The 18436-nt window shown below is 39.7% G+C and overlaps 1 protein-coding gene across 2 annotated transcripts in view; it reads left to right on the top strand.

The window, feature by feature from the left end:
* The window catches only part of STARD3NL (STARD3 N-terminal like), a 51294-nt gene extending 35676 nt beyond the window's left edge, over positions 1 to 15618 (top strand). For both annotated transcript variants that reach the window (XM_038562677.1, XM_038562678.1), the window contains 6 exons: positions 60 to 137; positions 2479 to 2532; positions 2646 to 2763; positions 2971 to 3066; positions 13625 to 13700; positions 14877 to 15618. In XM_038562677.1, the coding sequence (XP_038418605.1) occupies positions 60 to 137; positions 2479 to 2532; positions 2646 to 2763; positions 2971 to 3066; positions 13625 to 13683 (405 nt within the window). In that variant the 3' untranslated portion in view covers positions 13684 to 13700; positions 14877 to 15618. The remainder of the gene's footprint in view (positions 1 to 59; positions 138 to 2478; positions 2533 to 2645; positions 2764 to 2970; positions 3067 to 13624; positions 13701 to 14876) is intronic.
* The last annotated feature ends 2818 nt before the right edge of the window (positions 15619 to 18436 follow it).

Here is an 18436-nt window from a genome sequence, read left to right as displayed (position 1 = left end):
CCATTATTTTATATTTGTATCTGTTTTTTAAAACTTACTTTGTCTTTTTCTTAATACAGCTTTTGGCAGTTTTTCGATTTAAAGTGTTAATACTTGCATATGCTGTATGCAGACTGCGCCATTGGTGGGCAATAGCGGTGAGTATGTCTGTGCGAGTTGTTCATCTTCTCCAGTGCTGGTGGCCCAGGCCTGCTCACAGCAACAGGTTGGGAGAAAATGTGCTTTTCATCTGGGTTGAATTCTTCTAGCTTCAGTAGGTTCAACACTCCAGGGCTTCTTTCCAATGGCAATGAGTAACTAGCTTTGTCTCAACGGATACTGAGCCAAATGAGGAACATAGAGACCCAACAATGGTTCTTGGCCAAACACCAACACACCCTCTGCCTCATTTTGCAAATGAATGATGAAATCAGTACCTCTGTCATAAAGATACTTGTGAAAATTTCCCCTTTGGTTGAAACTGCTTGGTAATTCTTCATGACTTGTTCTCTGCTTATTTTGATCATTGCCTTTCTTGCTATTTTATTCCCCTCCCTCTAATATCAAAGGGAAAAGTTCCTGTGCTCCTTTTATATTGTTACCTTCAGGCTTCTTGAAGGCAGTGGTGGTTTTTTTTTTTTTTTTTTTTTTTTTTGGCAGTGGTGTTTTTAAACATTTATTTACTTTAGAGAGCTAGAGCACATAGCGGGAGCAGGAGAGGGAGAGAGAACTTCAGGTGCACTCCCTGCAGAGCTTGGAACCAGAAGTGGGGCTCAGTGTCTCAACCCTGAGATCCTGATCTGAGCCAAAACCAAAAGTCAGACACTTAACTGAAGGTGAAGGAGCCCTGAAGGCAGTGGTATTTTTCCTCGTCTCTGTTTCTTCACATCCGGCACGGAGCTTTGGCACTTGCTCTTCACCATCAGTAAATATTTACTGATTAAAAGAAGAATTATAAGCCATTCTGCCTCAGTTATTTTTGCTACTTCCACAGATGTCTGAATACTGACCTTTTGAAGAGCTCTAATAAGGCAGGTGTATGGGGATAACATTGAGCTCCCCAAGCTGGAGGGAGCGGCTCCAGAATACTTGCAGTTCTGCTTCTGGAGTGAGGCCTCGGTGTGTGTGTGTGGGCCAGCAAAGCTTGCCCAGCTGGGGATGGACCCTCTTCTAAGACGTGGTCCTCCAGGAGCCAGCTCTTCTGAGCATCCACAGAATCACAGGTGGGACATCAGACCCTCAGCTGAGTCCCAAGCTAATGTGTCTCAGATGTAGGCTGACAGCATTAGCCAGATTTGACTCCCTGTCCTGAATATATTTTTACTGATAACAAATAGCTGTGATTGTGTCTTTCTGATTTTCTTCAGCCATCCCATTTGAGACATTCTACTCCAAAGTTTCTTTAACGTACACTAGTGTTTGTCAGACCATCTGTCTCGGTATTTGTTTCAGAGGCGTGAGTGATACTCAGTGAGTTTTTATTATTTATTTATTTATTTAAAGATTTTATTTATTTATTCGTGAGAGACCCAGAGAGGCAGAGACACAGGCAGAGAGAGAAGCAGGCTCCCTGCGGGGAGCCTGATGCGGGACTCGATCCCCAGACTCCAGGATCATGCCCCAGGCCGAAGGCAAGCGCTCAGTCACTGAGCCACCCAGGGATCCCCGAGTTTTTAGAAAGTATCCAATATCTACTCCAAATTATGAAACGATAGGTCATGCTTAGCACATCCATTTGATTATTTTTTATTTTTCCTTTTAAAAACATTTGCAGAGAGGGGTCAGCCAGCTGGAAGGAGGACTCACCTGGTACCTAATAAGGTACTAAGTGTCAGCCTATAAAATTAATTTGTGTCAGAATGTAAAATGCCTCCTCTCTTTCAGATATAGCTCACTCTGGCTGGGGTGTGTGTGTGTGGAGATATATATATATAAATGTTTGCGTGTAGGGGGGTGATTTGCTAAAAAATACTGACTCTGCAACTGTGTTTATACTCACAGAGCTTGACACCTCATGTCCCCTGATCCCTGTTCTGTCAGGCTCCTGCTGGTATCACCCTGGTCAGGGGTCATGTTGCTAGGAATCCTCTTTGGGGGATGGAGAGACTAGGCCCAGGTCCTGTGGGATGATCCCTGGGCTCCCTAACCACTAGGGGGAGCCCCGGCTCTGCATTTCAGGGGTCCCTTCTGTGGGGACAGTGCCTTTGCAGGTTGGACCTTGTGGGGACAAAACTCGGTTCCCCCCCCCCCCCCCCCCACATACACACACAGTGGCCTGCTAGACCCTGGGAGGAGGGAGAGCACCAGCAGCCAGTGGGGTTGGGAGCCATGGAGACGCCCATGTTGGCCAGTGTCGGTTCAGGGGCCGGGGACAGAGTGGTGTGGGCAGAGCTTTTCCAGGCATTGGGAGCTTCTGGCTCAGACAGGGATCTTTGGGAGCAGGTGCCTTCCCAATGTAAAAGGTCTAATGCAAATGATGTTGGATGATGTGTCTTTCAGTTGACGACAGCAGTGACCAGTGCCTTTTTACTCGCAAAAGTGATCCTCTCAAAGGTACAGCCTCCCATGTTCTCTTACCATTACCATCTATAATGGCGAAGCCTTATTTTCCATTGTGAGCTCCTGGTAATTGCATTTCCCTCTCCTGCTCACATCTGTCCTTCCAGCTTTTCTCTCAAGGGGCTTTCGGCTATGTGCTGCCCATCATTTCCTTCCTCCTGGCCTGGATTGAGACCTGGTTCCTGGATTTCAAAGTCTTACCTCAAGAGGCAGAAGAGGAAAACAGTGAGTGTCTCCCCAGATTAGCTTCCTGAGACCAGCTAGGTACCAAGCTAGAAGGGAGACCCTGGAAGTCCTGATTTGAACAGAACTTACCTTTTTGCTAAGCCTTCCTTTAATATAATGATAACAGCATTTTATTGTGATTAACCTTGCCCAGAAGCTACCAGAAGTATGACATCATTCCCAGCATTTGAATTTCTTCTCTTCCAGGACTCCTGATAGTTCAGGATGCTTCAGAGAGGGCAGCACTTATACCTGGTGGTCTTTCTGATGGTCAGTTTTATTCTCCTCCTGAATCCGAAGCAGGTAAAAAAAAATTGTGATTCTCCTTTGTGTTTACATTCATCACTCAAAAGCCCAGTCCTCCCTCCGTCTCCTCCCTCCCTCTGCTCTCAGAACACTGAGCAGACATGGAGCACAGCAGGCATGGAGACAGGAAAGTAACTGAGACCTGGTCTTGCTGTGGGACCCGTGGTAAGACCCAGAGTGTAAAACAAATGTCTCCAAGGGCCACAGACCCTGTGATGTGCCCTCTGCATCTCAGAAGACAGGCAGACCAGGGGAAGGGCTGGATGTTCTCTGATTACCTGCCATGCCCTCACCTGACCATCCTCCAGGACCCCCTGTGTGAGGATGGAGCTCTGTCTACCTGGTTGCTGGTGATGGAGACCAGAGCCTCCTTAGGGACCTGCCCTTTCTTAGAGGCTCCCATCCCATCACTCACTAGGCCATGTCCACCCTCTGGATTTCTGCCTCCTGTGTCTCATCATTGTCCCACCTCCTGTTTCTTCACCTTGCATTCAGCATCTCTTGCTTCGGTTTCTGCACCAGCCTCCTGCCTCCTGTCACAGTCACCCTGTCCCAGCCCCATGTGAAGTAGAACACTAGATTTATTCCATGGGTTCCTCAAGCCACTCTAGGATGTGAAAGTCTCATTAACCCTGGAAGTCATTTGTGCAAAGTCATACAAAGAGTAAGAGATGGAGCTGGGATTTGAACCCGGCTCAGGGCTGGAGTCCATGCTCACAGCTAATCCATGTGTGGCCTTTCAGTATTAATGGAAACACAGTGTTGATCACATCTTCTCCTGCACAACAGCCTTCAGTAGGGGAAAGGATTAAGTAAGTCATGGTCCTCATTCTGGTAGAAAGCACCATTTGACCTCCCATAGGCAGTTATCCAAACTCCCAGTCCTGTCTCCTTGTGTCTCTTAGTTTTCTGAAAACACTATGTACCAAAACCCCCAGGCCATTGCTCAGCTTGCTTTTTCTATCCTTCCCACTGTTCCTCGGAAGTCCTACTCTCCACTCACAGGAGAGAAAGCTTCTCCCACCCCACCCTCACCCCCAGGCTGCTGGGAGGGTGTTCTCTGCATTTCCTTAGGAACCTCTCCTACACCCTGTCATCCGTGCTGGCTCCCTGCCCTCAGCGCTGACCTCGCTGTTCCTACTGTGGGGATGGGGACCTGAGTTAGAGACTGCATTATTGTATTCCCAGCATTGAGCTCAGTGAGTAATTGAACACACACACACACACACACTGTACAGCAGTTTCCAGGCAGAAAGACTCATGTGAGTGATCAGTGAGACAGCAATGAGACATAGCAAATCAGGGGAACTCCAAGTAACATGGTATTCTGGACTCTTGGTATTGCTTCTAAAAGCAGGTTAAAATATGAAAGCATAGGATCAGATGAAATACAGATATGAATTAGCAGAAAATGTGTTTCTCAGCCAACAGAAACTCAAGTAAGTACTAACCTTTTGTATACCTCATGAGAGTTATTTCCCTGAGTTTTTTTGTTATAGGACTCATTCTTTTGGAAAGAGGAAGTTTGCATTCTTGTTCATGCTTTTGTATAGCTTTTATTTTCCTAAGAGTAATAAAAGTTCTCAGTAGTGATGTGTTTACTTAATTAGAAATTCAGAGCGGCAGGATAAACAGGAGGAATCCCACCTTAGACATTCTTCATCAAGCTCCCAGGTCTGAATCCACTGGCTTCCTGCCTCTGACTTGTACCCCCACCTAGTGGTGGTTGGGAGCATTTCCATTTCATTGGGTTCCGGAGCTGATCTGGAACAAACCTGGTCCGGGTGCTCTGCTGGGAAGCTGCTTTGTTCAAGACAAAATGCAAGTGTGTAGTAGGAGAGAAGGAGTGTTCAAAGTGACTTACTTTATTGTATTATATTTTCATTGGCTGAACCTTCAAGTTAGGAAAGAATTATAATTAAAAACTGTTATTGGAATTAAAAACTGTACCTAGAAAAGAAGATTCAACTCTAAAGCACTGTTGGCTCATGAGGCCAGTGGTTGAAAATTAAACAGAACAGGCGTCTGTGCTTCTGCTGCCCTGGGACTGATGCGGCGCTGGTTGGTCCCTGGTGGAGAAGAGGGCATCTGGGGGCTGCTTGCCTTCTCCTGACTTTCTCCTGCACCTAGTGTGGTGCCGGCACAGAGTACATTTATTTATAGCCGTGGAAGGAATGGATGAAAGGAAGAGAAATAAATCAGAGTCAACAAAAATTAAAATGTTAGCATTTTTCCTTGTGAAGGATTGGCCTGAATTTTAGTATCACAGAGATTCTGAAAGTTAGCACCTTTTGATAGATTACTTTTAAAGGCTATTAAGGTGGTGTGTTTGCAGGTTTACATATTCGTCTAACCATATCGTGCTTACCTGTGTATTCAGTAGAAGGAATGAGGAAGCACAGTCCTTTGTCAGGTGATTGGGATGAAGTTGTTTGTGTAGTCAGACAGCTGAAGTGAACCCATTGTGATGTTGAGGAAAAGTTAGTCACCTCATCATCAAAAGACTTCATTTGAAGAGTAGTTCAGTTGCATAATATACTCTGTGCTAAGCAAATCTAGGGAAAGACACTGTAATTCTGCTTTGATACTTTCTAATAGTAACCAGCCACACATGCTTGTTTGCCCTGGACAGTATTAGCTTACTCCTGTGGGTCCATGTAATTATTATTATACTCCTTTGATCTCTAGGAAATGTTCTTGTTTAGATGATCAATTCTGTAGTCACCTTACAGATAATCAATAAATTTGACACACAGTTTTTCTAGTTTTTATTAAAAATTTTGAAGTGTATTAAAACATCACCACTGAGGATACTACAAATCCTTGATTTAAAAAAAAGAATAGCTTTAATGAGTTATACTTTGCATACCATAAAGTTGATCCATTGTAAATATGCAATTGTATGGCTTTTAGTAAATTTGTACTTTTTAAACCAACATCATAGTATAATTATAGGGCACTTTTATCATCCAAAAATAGTTTTTTTTAATCAAATCATCACTCCTATTTCCTAGATAAAATGCTGATCTACTTTCTCTCCTGAAAATATGCCCCTTTTGGATAATTAACATAAATATCACAGAATATGTAATTTTTTGCATGTGGCTTCTTTCTCTTACTATAATATTCTTGACAAGCCACTCATGATGTAGCATGTGTAAGTAGTTTCCTCTTTTATGTGACTCAATAATATTCCTTTTTATGAATATATATACAGTGTTTTCTTTACTCATCAGTGGTTAGCCATTGGAATGGTTGGCAGTTTTTGCTATTATGACTAATCCTGCTATGAACTTTTATGTGCGTGTCCTTGTGGAGACATTTGTTTTTATTTTTCTTAAATTCCTAGGAGAGGACTCTCTGTGTATGATGGTGAGTTTCTGTTTAACTTTTCAAATCATTGCCAAAGTCTTCTCCAAAGTTACTGTACCATTTTTCATTCTCTCCAGTAGTATCTAAGGATTTGTTTTTCCACGTACTCACCAGTGCCTGGCAGAGGCTGTCTTTTTCATTCTACTTATTCTAGAAGGTGTGAAGTACTTTCTCCTTGTGCTTTTCATTTGCCGCTGAGGACTGATGACCTTGAGAACCTTTCCATGTGCTTGTGAGAGTTATTCATTTATTTCCTTTAGAGAAATGTCTGTTTTTACCCCCCACTCCCCCCCCCCTTTTTTTAAGTTATGTTGTTTGTCTTCTTATTGAGTTGTAAAAGTTCTTTATACATTCTAGGTAAGAGTCTTTTATCAGATAAAAGTCCTTTATATGATTCACAAATATTTCTTCCCAGGCTGTAGACTTTTCAGTTTCTTCATGGAGCCTTTTGAAGCACACGTTTTGAATTTTGGTGAAGTCCAGTTTATCAGAATGTATTCTTTTATGGATAATGTATTTGGGGCCACATCTAAGAATACCTTGCCTTAATCCTGTATTGCAAAGATTCTCTGTTATATTTTCTTCTAGAAGATTTTATAGTGTTGGCTCTTCCATTAAGTTTATCATCCATGGTGAATTAATTTTCATGTATGGAGGAGGTAGGGAATTAAGTTCATTCTTCTGCCTTCAGATATCTAGTTGTTGGAGTACCATTTGTTGAACAGACTATCCCTTCCTGCACTGAATTAATGTGGCACATTTGTCAAAAACCATTTGACCATAAATGTAAGTGTTTATTTCTGGGCTCTCAGGTCTCTCTCAGTGACCTGTGTGTTCTCTTTGCACTCATAGCACACTGGCTTGTTACTGTAACTTAATCTTTCTGTAAGCCTTGAAATCAAGTCCTGCAAGGCCTTACTTGAAAGGCCCACCCTGCTGTCCTCAGAACTCCATGTGTCAGTAATAAACCTTTCGACACCCTCTGTGTGTGTGGCATCATCAGTCTCCTCATCCAAATCAAATTTTGAGTGTGCCCTCCTACACTGCTTTTGCAGGGTGACCATATCATCCCTTCAACCTTGTTCTTTTTGAAAATATTTTGTCTATTCATGTCAATTTTTGGTCTTCATGTCAGTTTTGAGATGGGCTCGTTAATTTTTGTGAATGAAGACTGCTACATTGGATTTATAGCTGAATTAGGGAAGAATTGCCATCACAACAATTTTGAATCTTCTAATCCATGAATGTGGACTCTCTCTGCATTTATTTATTCTTTAATTTTTTGCATTGTTTTTTTCTTCTTTTTATAAATTTATTTTTTATTGGTGTTCAATTTGCCAACATATAGAATAGCACCTAGTGTTCATCCCATCAAGTGCCCCCCTCAGTGCCCGTCACCCAGTCACCCCCCCCCGCCCACCTCCCTTTCTACCACCCCTAGTTCGTTTCCCAGAGTTAGGAGTCTCTCGTGTTCTGTCTCCCTTTCTGATATTTACCACTCATTTATGCATTGTTTTGTAATTTTCACAGTTTTGCTCTTCTTTTATTGAATTAACTCCTAAGTGTTTTATCCTTTTTAGTTCTACAGTAAATGGAATTGTTTCCTTAATTTCACTTCCATATTGTCATGCTAGTGTATAGAAATGCAACTGATATTTTGTGTATGTAATGTGTACCTCGTGACAGTGCTAACTAAGCTGGCTCATTAGTTCTAGTTTTGGTTTTGTGTATATGTAGATTCCATGGCATTGTCTACATACAGGATTATGTCATGTGTGGTTAAAGACTTTTTAAATTTTCACTCTGTTAAATATCTTCATTCTTTTTTCTAGTTGCACTGTCTAGAACTGTAAAACTATGTTAAATAGAAACATCAAGAACAGACATCCTTATCTTGTTCCTGATCTTTGGGGGGATGCATTCAATCTTGCAGCATTAAGTATGATGTTAGCTATGGGTTTTCACAGATGTCCTTTATCAGGTTGAGGAAGTTTGCTTTTATTCTTAGAGTGAAAGTTCTTATCATGAATAGGCATTAAATTTTTCACATGCTTTTTATGCATCTGTTGAGATGATAATGCGGTTTTTATCTTGCATTCAATTAATTAATATGATGATGTACATTAATATTTGGATGTCACATCAACTGTTTATATAGTATTAATCCCACTTGGTCATGTTGTATAATCCACTCTTATTTTTGTAGATTTGATTTGCTTATATTTTCCTGAGAATGTTTGTGCATATATGTACATATAAAATATATACTCATGATATTTTGCCTATTGGTCTGTAGTGTTCTTATGTCCTGGGCATTAATATCAGTAAAGGTGATCTCATAGAGTACATTAGAAAGTCTTTCCAAACACACTGTTTTCCAAATGAATTCTTATGAATGATTAATATTGTTTCTCCTTTGAATGTTTGATAGATTTGTCAGTGAAACCATCTGGGCCAAGAATTATCTTAATGACGAATTCAGTTTCTTTGCCTATTACATACAGATATATTCAGATTTTTTATTTCTTTTGATCATTTGTGTTTTCCTAGAATTCATCATTTCTTCTGAATTATCTAGTTCTTGACAAATTATTCATAATATTCCCTTATAATCATTTTAAATTTCTATAGAATTGGTAGTGATGTTCCTTTTTTTTTTTTTTCTTCTAGATTTTGGTAATTTGTGTCTTCTTTCATTTTCTCTTTGTAACTCTAGGTTGAGGTTTATCAAACCTGTTGATACTTTAGAAAACTGACTTGTTTTCATTGATATTCCTCTCTTGTTTTTCTTTATTCTACTTCAATTATTTCTGTTCCAATTTTTATTTCCTGTATTCTATTTGGGTGAGTTTAGCTTGCTTTCTTTTCTATGATTGATTTTAGATTTTTCTTCTTTCCTAACGTAGGCATTTAAAGCTATAAATTTGCTTCTAGGCATTGCTTTAGCAACCTCTTATGAAATTTGATGTGTTATATTTTTATTTTCATGCACTCATGGCTTTCAGCAGGTTTACTGTTAGGTGAATCTCTTTGTGTATATCCTAATCTTATTTGTTTTACTAGATTTGTAGATTAATATTTCTCAACAAAATTGGGTGTTTTAGCCATAAGGAAGTTTGAGACGTTGTTTCTTCAAATCATTTTTCATGTTCTTTTCTTTTTTTTTTTTCCCCTTTCTGTTCCATCTGGGAGTCCCATGCCATTAATGCTATCTCATTTGTCTTTGAGCTCTGTTCAGTTTTTCTTAAGTCTTTTTCTCTATGTTACTCAGCTTGGATAACTTATACAGCTCTATCTTCAGATTCACAGATTATTTCTTCTGCCAATTTGAATATATTTTTTAAACTCCTAGAGAATGTTTCATTTAAAGTACTATATTTTTCTATTCTACGTTTTACTTTAAAAATATATATATATATTTTACTATTTTATGAGAGAGAGAGCGCGCGTACAAGCAGGGGGAGCATCAGGCAGAGGGAGAGGGAAAAGCAGATGTTGAGCAGGGAGCTGAATGAGGGGCTTGATCCCAGGACCCTGGGATCATGACCTGAGCTGAAGGCAGACTCTTAACTGACTGAGCCACAGGCACCCCCCACATTTTACTTTTTAAAGTATCTTTTTGGGACGTTTGGGTGGCTCAGTGGCTGAACATCTGCCTTTGGCTCAGGTTGTGACTCCGGGGTCCTGGGATCAAGTCCTGCATCAGGCTCCCTGCAAGGAGCCTGCTTCTCCCTCTTCCTCTGTCTCTGCCTTTCTTTGTGAAATAAATAAATAAATAAATAAATAAATAAATAAATAAATAAAATCTTAAAAAAAACTATCTTTTCTCTTTTTTTAATAATTTGTCCCATCCTTTAGAATATCTCTTTGTTCATTTATTATTGTCATACTTTCTTTTACGTCTTTAAACATGGTTTTCTATACTTTCTTGAACATATTTATAATAGCTGCTTTGAAGTCTTTGCTAAATAAAATGCTCACACTTTGCTGACACACTCAAAGACAGTTTCCATTGAATTGTCAGGATTTCCCTCCCCGTCCCCTGAGAATAGACACAGTTTCTGAATCTTTGCCTTTCTTTTTTTTTTAATTTGAAAATATTTTGTTGAAAAAACATAGTAGCAACTCGAGAATCTAATTTTGTTCTCCCCAAAAGTTTGCTTTTATTGTTATTTTTTTAAATTAAAAAATTGTTTAGGCTAAACCTGTGAAATTGTGTCCCTTGCAGTATACGATTGTTGATGGCTGTACCCAGTTTTTTCTTTTTTTAATTTATTTTTAAGTCTAGCTCCGTAGGTTCACCTGTGTGTCTGTATAGTTTAGAGGTAGCCAAAGATTGGATGGAGATTGTGCTCAAGCACCTTGATAAGATCTCCATCCTCTGTTAAGTGAAATAAGTTAGTCAGAAAGACAAATAGCGTATGGTTTGGTTTCATTTACTCGTGGGATTAAAGAAAGAAAAAAAAGATAAATAAAAAAAAGACTCTTAATTATAGAGAACAAACTTTTTACCAGAGGGGAGGTAGGTGGGTAGATGTGTAGAATAGATGAAAGGGATTAAGAGTATATTTATCGTAATGTATTGAATTGGTAAATCACTATTTGTACACCTGAAATTAATACAACAGTATACATTATACTGGAAATAAAAAAAAATTCCATTCTCTGACAAATATTATGGGTGTATATAGAATAGCATATTCAGATTTTAGAGATTTTCAAGTTTTCCTCTGCTTGTACTCTCTCCTGAGTCTTTTCACATCTCCTCTGCATATGTCCAAAGCCTCAGGATTGACCAAGAGTCTTTGGCTGGCTTGGGCTCTTTTGGGTCTCTGCTAATCATGCACACAGCCTCAGCCAAGCATATGGTTGGTGCAGCCATGACCACAACCGCAGACCAGCAGAGCCCATGACCTTCCTGCTTGCACACCACTGAGTTTGTAGTTCACCATCACATCACTCTCCACCCCAAAGTAACTCAGCTCCCTTCAGCTGTGTAATTTTGCTGCCAGTCCTCCTGGCCTGGCCTGTCTTAAAGAACCTTCATACCTATTGACTTGAATACTGGGAGGTCGGGAAGGGATGGGATCAGCTCTAGGTAAGAGCACTACTGTTGTTCCTTTCTGCAGTTTTTCAATCATAAACGCTTCTTAGATTGTTGTATGTCTTTGGACATTTCCCAACTTTTGAAATGGTTGGTTTTGTTCATCTAGTCCAGTTGTATAGCTGCTTTTCAAGATTTGTTAGCCTCACTTGACCATAACCAGAAAGCCCTGCTAGCATGTACTTTTAAATTAAGTAAAACATACCTGTTATTATGTTTTAATTAAAAGTTTGGCTTTATTTAGAACTCCCAAATAATTTCAAGACATGTCAGCTCTTTGTGGTTCAAATGCCATTAGCCTGACAAGTGGGGTGGAACGTAAGCCCAGAAACAGGAAGATGTGGTATGATCATCTGCCTTAGACTCATTTCAAAGTGAGAACGCAGTCACCCGCCCCAGTGTGACTATGATTTACAGCAATTTAACACACTGGATAGTGAAACCCTCCAACCACTGTACATTTATCTATTTATGTTACCACAAACTTAACCTGAGCCGTCTGATATTTATGAGGTTAAGATGTGGGGCACGATCTTTTCTTAAGGTTCTCTGCTGTTCATACTCCTGTACCAAATTTGTTATTGCCTGTAATGCAGGCAGACATTCTCAGAAGAACAAAATGTCTTCTTTGAGGCCTATTATCTGGCCAGAGGAAAGCAGCTATGAGGCAGACTGCCTCCTCTGTGTGAGGAGGCTTCATCCCTCACCCACTCCCTTGTCTTCCCACCACTCCTGTTTTGTGTCCCTTCCCTGACAGTAACACTTGCCTTTTATAAAAACGTGCACAAAAAACAAACAAACAAAAAAGCAAAAAAAGTGCACAGAAGAGCAATCGAAGATCTTGTCCTTCCAACTCTACGGCCACATCTGTGTTGACAGTTCAGTTTGTCTCCTGCTGGTTTTGTGTTTGTAATTTCACATCATTGTGGCCATGCTACTGGTATTTATACAACCTTTTTGAAAAAATTATAATTTAAAAATTATGAAGTCAGTTTGTTGCACATATTTTGGAACATCCAGAAATGATTCGGGCCATCTGGTTATTTTCTTATAGGCTTTCTGATTGGTGCATATATACTTAGGTTTTTATTTTTGTAATTATGATCCTATGTAATTACGATCCTAATTTTTCATTATGTATATGCTTTTACTTTATAAAATGTGCACTTCTAATGCTGTAATGAACTATATAAATGTAAGGGGGTACAAGATACTCAGTGAAAGTAAAATAATTTTTTAACTTTTACCCTCAGACATCTAGATTTTTTCCCCTGATTTTTAGCAGCAGAATCTGCTTAATGGAAAATGAATGTTATTTCGTCAGACATATTTTCTAAAGAAATAATTCCAGAGTGAAATTGTGGGCTCAAATGTACAAGTAACATAAGGTTCACAAGATAGGACCCAGCACAGTGATACCAGTGCTCACTGGTAACAGCCTACAGTGCCATCACCCTCAGCATTAGGAAGTCTTCACCATGCCTACTCACTGGGTACAGTGATTTGTAAAAATAAGTAGATTGAATGATTTGTACCAAAGGTTAAAGTTATTTGCACTTGATAAATATTCAGGCTTGGGGATCCCTGGGTGGCTCAGCGATTTAAGCACCTGCCTTTGGCCTGGGGCATGGTCCTGGAGTCCTGGGATCGAGTCCCATATCGGGCTCCCTGCATGAAGCCTGCTTCTCTCTCTGCCTGTGTCTCTGCCTCTCTCTTTCTTTGTCTCTCATGAATAAATAAATAAAATCTTAAAAAAAATATTCAGGCTTGTCAGCAAAGAGATGGTTAGGGAAGGGCAGTAGGTAATTAATTCTTGTTCTCTCTGAATATTTTTAGTAGTACCTCATTGATATCTGTTTAACAGATTAGTATGAGTCATAGATTCTATTTTAAATATTTCTTCCTCCAGGAAATAAGTAAAACTTTATTTAACAGTTACAGTTTTTTAACCTAAACCTTTGATACTGAGGTTAAACATCGGTATCTCCCACTTAAAATTTGGTGCCCACATAGTATAATTAAAAAAAATTGTTCATTTCCTTAATGGAATACAGTACTTTTTCTCTTTCCCTTTCCTAGGATCTGAAGAAGAAGCTGAAGAGAAACAGGACAGTGAAAAACCACTTTTAGAACTATGAGTACCACTTCTGTTAAAGTGAGTCTTTGAAAGCAGAAACATTAACAAGAAACTGGGTACATATGGATCACTTCTTTGAGTAGATTCAAGGTCAAATTCAAGAATATGAGTATAAATACATAGCCAGATTTGTCCTATTCACTTGAATTTATAGTTGTAGTTTATTCATGTAAAATCTCTTAACATTCTTTTGCATTGGTATGAATTTGTCAAGTGTGAAAAATGCCTCAGAGTTCAAATTTCTTTTTCTTCTTCTTTTTTTTAATTGAAGTAAAATTGGCTGGTAACATGAAAGTTTCAGGGCACAACATCAGAATTCGGTATATGTGTATACTACAGATCACTACTGCAGAGTGATCCCCGTCATAAGTCTAGTTACCATCCACGTAGACAGAATAAGGATGAGTTCATTATTCTTCACTTGGCCAGAATGTCTCCATGTCAGGTGTTATTCAGTTACAAACCCTAACTCAGTGTGTTGAGGGGAGCAGTTGTATGAGAGGCGGGACTGCTAGTCTCTGTCTACACCCGAGCACATGGTACTAGGATGCTGAGTGATTTGTCCTGAGCGGCAAAGCTGACAAGTGGCAGAGCTGGGACTCAGGCTCACCCAGTATGATACCAGGGTCTGCCAAGTGCTGGGGAGATGCCTTAATGAAAGGTATGTTCTGGTCAGAACAGTAGCCTGATGGGCCTCAAGTGGAGCCACATTGTTGAGTTACTTCAGATCCTCAATGGAAAACACTTCAGCCTCGGACATGCCAGCAAATAAACACAAAGCGAATTGTAGTAACAGCAGCTCTGCCTAATTAGTGATGAAGGAAAGTGGTGGCTGTCTCAGAGCTGCCGAGCAAGTGGGACAGCTGGGGACTGGCCGCAGAGGCAGCCTGGGGCCAGTGAGCACACCCTGTTTCTACACCCCCAGGGCCCCAACACGCTCCAGCCTTACTTTGTGCATTGGTGGTTGAGACACAGCCAAGATGAGGACATGTGAATAGTAAAGTTCTAAAATGCCTTAAAATAAATTCTCATGTGACCACATCCAGGTCTTTACGTATCTATAACAGGCCATCTTCATGGACTTTCTTATAAAATATATAAGGCATGTAAATATATATAAAAATATAAGGCAAAGTGCAGGACTTTACTTTTTAACACTATATCTCAAATATTTTTATGTTCTCTTTTTCTAAGTGTGAAAATCCATCATTGAAGGTCACTGCAGGGAAAAAAAAAGGACCAGAGCTGGGGTCTCCCTATTAAAAGTTGAAGGTGACATCCACTGCTGACTTTAATGAATGGCTAATAAAGAATTTATTTATTGTAATACCTCATAGACATTGTATAGACCATGTACCTTGAGGACCTGCCTGTGGCTGGTAAGATAATGTGATGATCCATCCTGTGTTCAGTGTGACGGAGTCTGATCTGTTCATGAATAGTTGGAGCAAAGTCTTGTGCTGTATTCCCGATCAAAAGACTTCTTAATATATTGGAATAACACTTTTTTAGTAAGCAAAATATCTTTTTATTTGATTCGCAGTTTGGAATGTTTTGTTTCATGTCTCAGATTTCTTTTGTATTTCTTTTTTAACATCCGACATTTCCCTTGTGTTTTTTAACTCACGCTTATGCGCTCTTTGTACAATTTTACAGAGTAATAAATACAACATATCAAAATGGTTCATTTTATTTTTTTGGTTTTGCATTATGCATTTGGCTTGAAGTGTTGGAATTACCAAATGGGGCAGGGAGGGAATGCGAGTACATGTACAGTGTAACCAGACATTTTTGTATTATTTTCATTATGAAGTAACATCTTTCTCTTAGAAGTATGGTTCTGAAATAGTGTGAGATCCTTATTTTGAACCCAGATTGCCATCATTTCCCTTTGTGTGGCTAATTTGAATTAAAATAAACTAAATTATATTGTGAACTCTTTCTTTCCAACATGAATATTTACCTTAATGCTTCATAGGAAGGCAGTGTGTCTCCAGTTTTCTTTCCTCATTCATTGTGCCCTTCAAGAAAAACTCAATTGTGTGTACTGACTGGTGGTCATTTGGCTGGAAAGCAGCCATTTGTGCAGGTCAGATCAGCTCTGCTCCACTCCCAGCACACTTACCTGATGGGCATGTCTTCTACTGAGCCTTGCTCAGCCTCACTTTGCAGTCATTTGTTCCATTAGTGGGACTGAGATGACTCAGTCTGACATTAAATTACACACTTGAACTCAGGGCCTCCATATGTCTGTGTTCTTGTGGGGAGAGAAGCAACTGCTGTTGTGACATCTACAGTCTCCCTGTGCTAGTAGCTTCATGGGCAGGAGTCTCACGTCACCCTGCCTATGCTGACAAAACAAGACCAAAAAGTACGAACCTCAGTAAAACACCTGCCATAGAAGAGTGCAGATCCTGGTGGAATGTCAGGGATCACCTAGTGCTACAGGAAGTCTGCATGCTATTTCCTTCAGAACAGTGTCTCGAGTGGACTGAGGGTGCAGTGTCTCAACAGTCCTGGTCAGAGGATCCCAACTCATGTAGCTCCTACTTGGAGGAACGTGGTATAAAATAGGGGACCCCTCAAGCACAGCCTGAGTATGTTTGACAGCAAGACCATGTGTGTGTTGATGAATATTTTCTTTCCATTAGCTGTGATCTTTTGGGAGTGAGCAAAGCTGGCTGTGGTTTAATTGCCCTTATTTCATCTTACAACAACCAAGCCACTGCTTGCACAGCCCCAACCAGCAGAGGCCTGTTTGACTTCAAGCATTTTCCATGACTTGACCACATTTGACAGGGCACGTAGGCAGAAAAAAAAAAAAAAAAAACCAAAACCCAAAACAAAACCAAAAAAACAAAATAAAGCACCACCACCACACCAGCACCCTCCTGCCACTCACGCCATCTCCTGTACCACCACCCTCCCCCCAATTTGTATCTCCAGGGCAGCCGAGGTTGGGTTGGAGAAGGAAGGTGCTAAGATACTGGAAGTCACAGGAGACACTGCCTAGGAGCCCCAGCAGGGACATCAGCCCACTCAGCTTTCCATCATTTGCTGGTTTCCCCTCTGTGCCTCCGTGCTTTCCACATGCAGAAACAGTTCTAGATCCCTAAGCAGAGGCCCAGGCATTTGTCCTAAAGAGGTCTGAGAATCAATGAGTAGATCGAGATTAAATTTCCTCTTCCTTGCATCTGGTGCATCTTATATTGCTTCCACATAGGAACCTTTACTTGGTTTTCAAAAGTATCTGTTTCACTGAAGCTGATTGTAAGTAAAAAATCCTTCCCAATTTTAAGTGAGACATTGTTTTATTCTAACACATAAAACTTCTAGTTTAAAAGGATTAATAGAAAATGAGAAAAATTATCACATATTCGTTCACTCACCTACTATGCATTGAACATTTTGTTTTACACACGTTTGAAGAGATACACACATGTAAATGAATATCATACTTGGTAGTATTATTACTTAGTAGAAATCATGGTCAAAAGACTGGACAAATATTATACAAAAGAAATATAAACAGACTCAATATATGAAAATATGGTTATACTCATCAGGGAAAAATTCAAACCATGATAGGATATTATTTTTCATGTGTCAGATTAGCAAAATCCTGATATTTGATAGCAGTGTCCTGACATCCACCTACATCGTGGCAGAAGTACACAATGGTGCTATATCTATTGGAGTAAGTTGGCAATACTTCTACCAAAATGACTAGTACACAAGTCCAAAGTGACATAAAACTATTATAATTTCAGTATATTTTATAATACTAAAAGATTGGAAATAATCCATTGGTGTATCACAAGGAATTGATCTTAAAAAGTCACCAGTGAAATAACTGCAGCTAAGTGTCCTTCTATACTGACATAAAAAGAGCTCAAGGATGTGCAAGAATAATGTATATTGTACTCTACCTTCGTGTTAGAAGGAAGAAAATTAGTTTATGTGCATTTATATTTTATCTATAAATTCATATTCACATACATAAAAACTGGAAGGATGCACAAGCAATGAATGTGACCTGTAAGTGGTGGGAAGGTAGAGACAATGGTTGGAGGAAGATTTCTTAGTTCAATTTTTAGAGTGTTTTGATTTTGGCCACATGAAGGTATAATCTAACAATTTTAGTAGGGTCATGCCATGCATAGTTCTTCAACAACACTTTCTGATTAATTTTCCATTTTTTTTAACAATCTACATTTTTTTGTAGATGCAAACTACTCCATCATACGACATCATTTAGTTTGTTTAGTTTCTTATCGGGCATTTGAGTTGATTGGGACTGTTACGGATGGTACTATGGTATTGCACATAAATCTTAGTGCATACCTTTTGTGTATGTGTGTGTGTTTGTGTGGGTGTGTGTGTGCTAATGTGTGTGGGTATATTATCTATTGTTTCTAAAGTAGAGCTGTCAACAGTAGATGCTAATGCATTGAGGACTGGCATGTACCCCCAAATTAGATCATCTCACCCATACAACTCCAGGGACAGAGCACACTATATCTTTATTTTACAAATGAGAAAATTATGGCACAGAGAGTTCAAATATCTATAGACCCAAGATTTAAACCCAGGCACTTGAGTTTCAGAGTCCAAGCACTTAAACCTCCACCATTCTACTTTTCTGATGTTAGTGCAGCTCTCATGGGGTTCTTATGAAATCAGGAAACATGGTACCCATGAAACACTGCTATAAGGTCTGAGGTCACCCATCAGTCACCACCAGAGTGTCTTAA

The sequence above is a fragment of the Canis lupus genome, chromosome 18 (assembly GCF_011100685.1).
Source record: "Canis lupus familiaris isolate Mischka breed German Shepherd chromosome 18, alternate assembly UU_Cfam_GSD_1.0, whole genome shotgun sequence".
NCBI classification, from domain to species: Eukaryota; Metazoa; Chordata; class Mammalia; order Carnivora; family Canidae; genus Canis; species Canis lupus.
This window is presented reverse-complemented; position numbering and strand designations above follow the sequence as displayed.